General features: G+C 44.0%; 1 protein-coding gene across 3 annotated transcripts in view; it reads left to right on the forward strand.

Moving 5' to 3' along the window:
- The window catches only part of LOC141377947 (uncharacterized), a 10,126-nt gene extending 7,052 nt beyond the window's left edge, over positions 1-3,074 (forward strand). For all 3 annotated transcript variants that reach the window (XM_087284789.1, XM_087284787.1, XM_087284788.1), the window contains one exon: positions 2,867-3,074. In XM_087284789.1, the coding sequence (XP_087140915.1) occupies positions 2,867-2,953 (87 nt within the window). In that variant the 3' untranslated portion in view covers positions 2,954-3,074. The remainder of the gene's footprint in view (positions 1-2,866) is intronic.
- The last annotated feature ends 1,926 nt before the right edge of the window (positions 3,075-5,000 follow it).

Raw genomic sequence — 5,000 nt, forward strand, 5'->3', positions numbered from 1 at the left:
TGGTGTCTGTGCTGCCTCATCAACAGGTCACAGTCTGTGGTTCAGTGGATCACCAGTTCAAATATCAAGCAGGTCCAGTGTGGCGCTGCTCAGGGTTCTGCTTTAGGGTCTGTGTTACTGAACACTTGGTCACCTCAGAGTTATAAAGTTCTGTCTGACACCAATATTGAGTTATTGGCATATTCGTATTACATGACAGCTTATTTACATTATGGCATGTTTTTTCACATTTTAAGACTTTTTATTTAAACACACGTCACACACACACACACACACACACACACACACACACACACACACACACACACACACACACACACACACACACACACACACTGCTTGCTATATGGAAAGCAAACTCTTTGAAGCTCAATATCTCACAATCCTCCAGAACACAGAGAGAACTGTATAACTCCAAGCTGAAGATGTGCATGCTCCCACCGGGAATATTGTTATGAGACGCAGTGTTGGCATTCATTTCTACAGCAACGACCCCCTCGTTCGAGTCACAACATAAAAAAGTTCCGAAAACAAAAGAATGTATAAGCAACTTATTCATTATACATAAAACTAAATAGAACAACAAAATCAACAAACAAACAAATGTCTAGGGGACAATAAAGAAAATAACTACTTTAACTACACAAATAAATAATGCTAAACAAAACCATAGGTTGCAGAAATCAAGAGATGGTCTTGACACGAGGACGGCCTGTAGTCACACCGTCCTCCAGAATCTAGCACACACTGGCATTTATATGCTCTGAACCAATTGGTGAGCAACCAGGCACCCAATCAGGATCTGCTACATCCATACTGAAATCCTGGGGTCGTCACACTATCCTCATATGCGGTTTGCATCTGCTCATGTAAACAGTTGATGGACATGCTGAGGTGTGCATGAGAATAGAGGATCTGCATGTAAACACACACACAACAGCAGGAGAAACTCTTAGATAAGAAAAGATGCACATAAACTGTGCTGGAAACCCTTTACTGAACACATTCCAGTGTGTGCATTAATAAGGTCATGTGATGGGGTTATAAGAGCTGATGTGGTGATGATAGTGTGTGTGTGTGTGTGTGTGTGTGTTGGAGAATCCAGCAGGCTGAGCACACTGCAGCACATCTGACATGTTGATTTGGTCATTCTTCATCACCGTGACCGCTTCAGTATTAGTGTTAGTATGTCATTACTGAGCGTCTGTGCTCCGCGTCTCATGCCTTCAAACACCAGCGCGCGTGTTCATTGTGTGCTGGCATCATCTTCTGAGGCGCAGGTCGTTTATTAAATAAAGAAAAGAGTGACGCAGCTTCTCCGACCACAGCAGATTCAGCTTTTCCTGTTGATCTTTGGTACCAGTTCATCAGGAAGTGTCGGTTGTGTTCTCTCTGAGTCCTCAGATGGAAACACTGCTTCATTCACTCGTCTTAAATGCGGTAATTCAGTTTTCCACACACACATAATTCACATCTCTGCTGGCATCTTCAGGACATCAGTGCAGATGCACCAACACCATTCTTCGTCCACTAATGGAGGATTTTAATATTGAAAATAACTCAGAGTATAGCTGTGATATTGGACAGTCAGCTGGTGTTTAGAAGTGTTATGAGCCTCTTCCCACATAGTAAACGGACTCGGCCCAGATGTGGCCTCATTATGGCACTGCTGGCATGTTGCCGGCACTGGCATGCATACTGCCAGCTGAATGTGGCAATGATGCACTGCATGCAGGAAGGAGAACTACATTTGGGCGAGTTGTGGATGGAAGATGTGTGGTCCAGATCAGTGTAGCGATGGTTCTGTTGTTCAGGTAACATTAGACTGGGTTATGGCTCAGTTTTTTAGGGTTTCTGGTTAAAGTGTACACTTATAGGTGAGAATCGGTACCAATAATAAACCTGTTTTGGCCCAGTTAAAGTTGACATTGGCTGATATTCAGGCCGGTTCTGGCCCATGTGTGGCCCTTGTCTTTAATCCAGTTGTGGGGCACTTCAGGACCGTCATTCTCTGCAGTTCTTGGGCCGAGGGAAAAGTTATTGTGTGGCCCGGAGCTGGGCCAGAAAACATTTGGGTTAGAAACACTGCTCACATCCGGTGCTTTGACTGGATCCACTATGGCTGAGGTGATTCACGTTCATCACATGTGGTGTGTTTTGGTGTTTTGGAGCTTCAGCAGCGTTTGACTGCATGTGTTCTCTCTGAAAGGGAATCGCTTGGCTAATCAGAGGTTTAGATTTACAGTAGATTAACACCACTGCTTCATTTATTCTTATTTTACTGATGTATTGTTCTGACATTTACTTTTCCTGTCAAACTGTTCATGAATGTATTGTCTGAATGTATTATTATCATGATTTAAACGCCAATGACCTTTAACACTTATTGTAAGTCCATGAGCAGTAGACTATTGGAGATTTGATTATTATTATTCTGTGCTGTATCGTTGAGTTAATGATCAGCAGTAAACAACACTTCAGTATATTAGGAGGCTTAATGTAAAAGAAGAAGAAGCTCCACATTTCTGGCACATCTGTAATCATATCGACATCGTACACCAGACTGCAGATACACTGACAAGAATATTCAGAGATGATCCCTTGGCTTTACTAATTTTTTTAAGTCATGTGGTTGTAAACAATTTAATTGGGCTGAATTTAAACAAATGAAGTCGAACATTATTAAATTAAATTAGTTTGTTTAAACTCAACACAAATAAATGGTTTACAACAGTTCTGCAGACAACATTGCTCTCAGTATACTGTGAAGTGTGTGTGATCTATTCTGACTGACCCGTGTGTGTGTGTGTGTTTGTGTGTGTGTGTGTGTGTGTGTGTGTGTGTGTGTGTGTGTGTGTGTGCTCAGCGGCTGAACACGCGCTCTGATGAATACAGCACTCTCCACGGGCCGCGCAAACAGAAGAACGCCAGAAACCACGCCATGTCTCCCTGAAAATACCCACAATCCTCCAGCAGTGTGTTTCAGATCCTCCAGCAGTGTGTTCTGCTGATCTGCTGTCTGTTCAATACCTGTGTGTGTGTTCAATCCTCAATAAAGTGTGTGTTTACTGTGTGTTGACTGTGTTTTCCTTCAGTGTTTCCGCTCACTCATCATGATGTTCAGTAGTGCAGGGTTTACTGGAAACATGAGTGAGCGTCATCATCTCCGCCTGAACACGACACTGCAGACATCATCTATCAGCACACAAACTGTGTGTGTGTGTGTGTGTGTGTGTGTGTGACTATCAGATATATCAGCTCATCTTCATGAGTTTACCACACCGCTGAGTGTTATTATTAGACACACACACACACACACACACACACACACACACACACACACACACACACACACACACACACACACACACACACACACAGACACACACACACACACACACACACACACACAGACACACACACACACACACACACACACACACACACACACACACACACACACACACACACACACACACACACACACACTCACACACACACACACACTCACACACACACACACACTCACACACACACACACACTCTCACACACTATATAAATATATATATATAGTTTTATGCAGAAGTTTGTGCACCCCTGATGATGTTCAGAGCTGCAGTCGGGGCGTGTTGGTCTTCAGCTCAGCAGTGTCCGCTGGATAGGTGTGTTATGCTCTGGGGGAAACGCAGCATTTCAGCTCTGACAGAACATTTATTTCATCAGCAGATGCAGTTTAAGTCTGAACACACACAGACAGGAGTGTTTATGTGTGCACGCCAACACAATTATGACGTCAGTCTCCTGTAGAGGCATCTTTAGCTGCCTGTAGACACTTCTTATAGTCCAGGGTGAGCCCCTGAACTCTTGCTGAAGGCAGTGTGGGCCGTTCCTCCCTGCAGAACTCCTCCAGGTCAGTCGGGTCTGATGGGTACTGAGTGAACGGCCCTTTACAAATCAACCATAGATGTTCAATGATGTGCAAATTAGGGGTCTGGGCTGGCCATTCCAGATCACTGTATGGTGTCAGAGCATGAAGCCCCTGGTGGATCTGGAACTGTGCTTTGGGTCAGTGTCCTGCTGAAACAGACTGCCCTGCCGTAACTCTTCAGACTCAACTTTATTATCCTGTTTAGGGAAACTTAAACTGCAGCAAGGTGCCGAAACACAGGTGACGTTCCAGCTACACATTACCAAGATATCACCACACAATATACAATAGATCACTGTTTAGCTGCATCCCCTCCCGCTGGACTCATTTAATGAGCTGATGGCCGCCAGTATAAAGGAATCTGTCTGTCCCAGCCTGACCTCACGAGGAAACGTAAGTATTTTACGTGTTGTCAGTTTAGTGGCTACTTCATTCCAGTTCAGTCGTACGATTTTAAAAAGGAGGTGTGGCACCCAACCTAACCCCACCCCTAACCCCAACTGTCATTGGGTGATGAGCAAATCGTACTAAATTGTACAAATTAGATCACACAAATTCATATGAATTAGCCACTAAATCAAAAAGTTACGAATTGCCGTGAGATTGTGCTGTTTGTCCTGTATATGGGAACCCTAAACGCACGTCCTGATGGCAGCAGCTGAAACACAGAAAACTATGGGGGATCCAGGGAGTATAGGATACCCTGAGCTCTCTTTAAAACAGAATTCAGGAGTTCCCCCTCAGCTGATGATGGATTATAGAGCGTGTTTGGCATGCTGTCCTGTTTAGCAGGGCGCGAGGGGAGTTTGAGCTTAGTTAGATCTGGAGAACTCTCCGCTTTGTCAAGGGCTGATGGCAGATTATCATGGCTATGTAGAGGTATTCTGCTATAAGAGCTCGACTATAGTGCTGATCTAGATTGATCAATTCAATTATGACACATGTTTTGGCCTGTTAGAGGAAACTGGAGAACTCAGGGGAAACTACATACAGAAACATCAGCTGGCTCGGTAAGGATTTGAACCAGTGCACTGCAAAAAATGCCTTTCTTACTTAGATTTTTTGTCTTGT

The sequence above is a fragment of the Danio rerio genome, chromosome 15, assembly GCF_052040795.2.
Source record: "Danio rerio strain M-AB ecotype USA chromosome 15, GRCz13ab, whole genome shotgun sequence".
NCBI classification, from domain to species: Eukaryota; Metazoa; Chordata; class Actinopteri; order Cypriniformes; family Danionidae; genus Danio; species Danio rerio.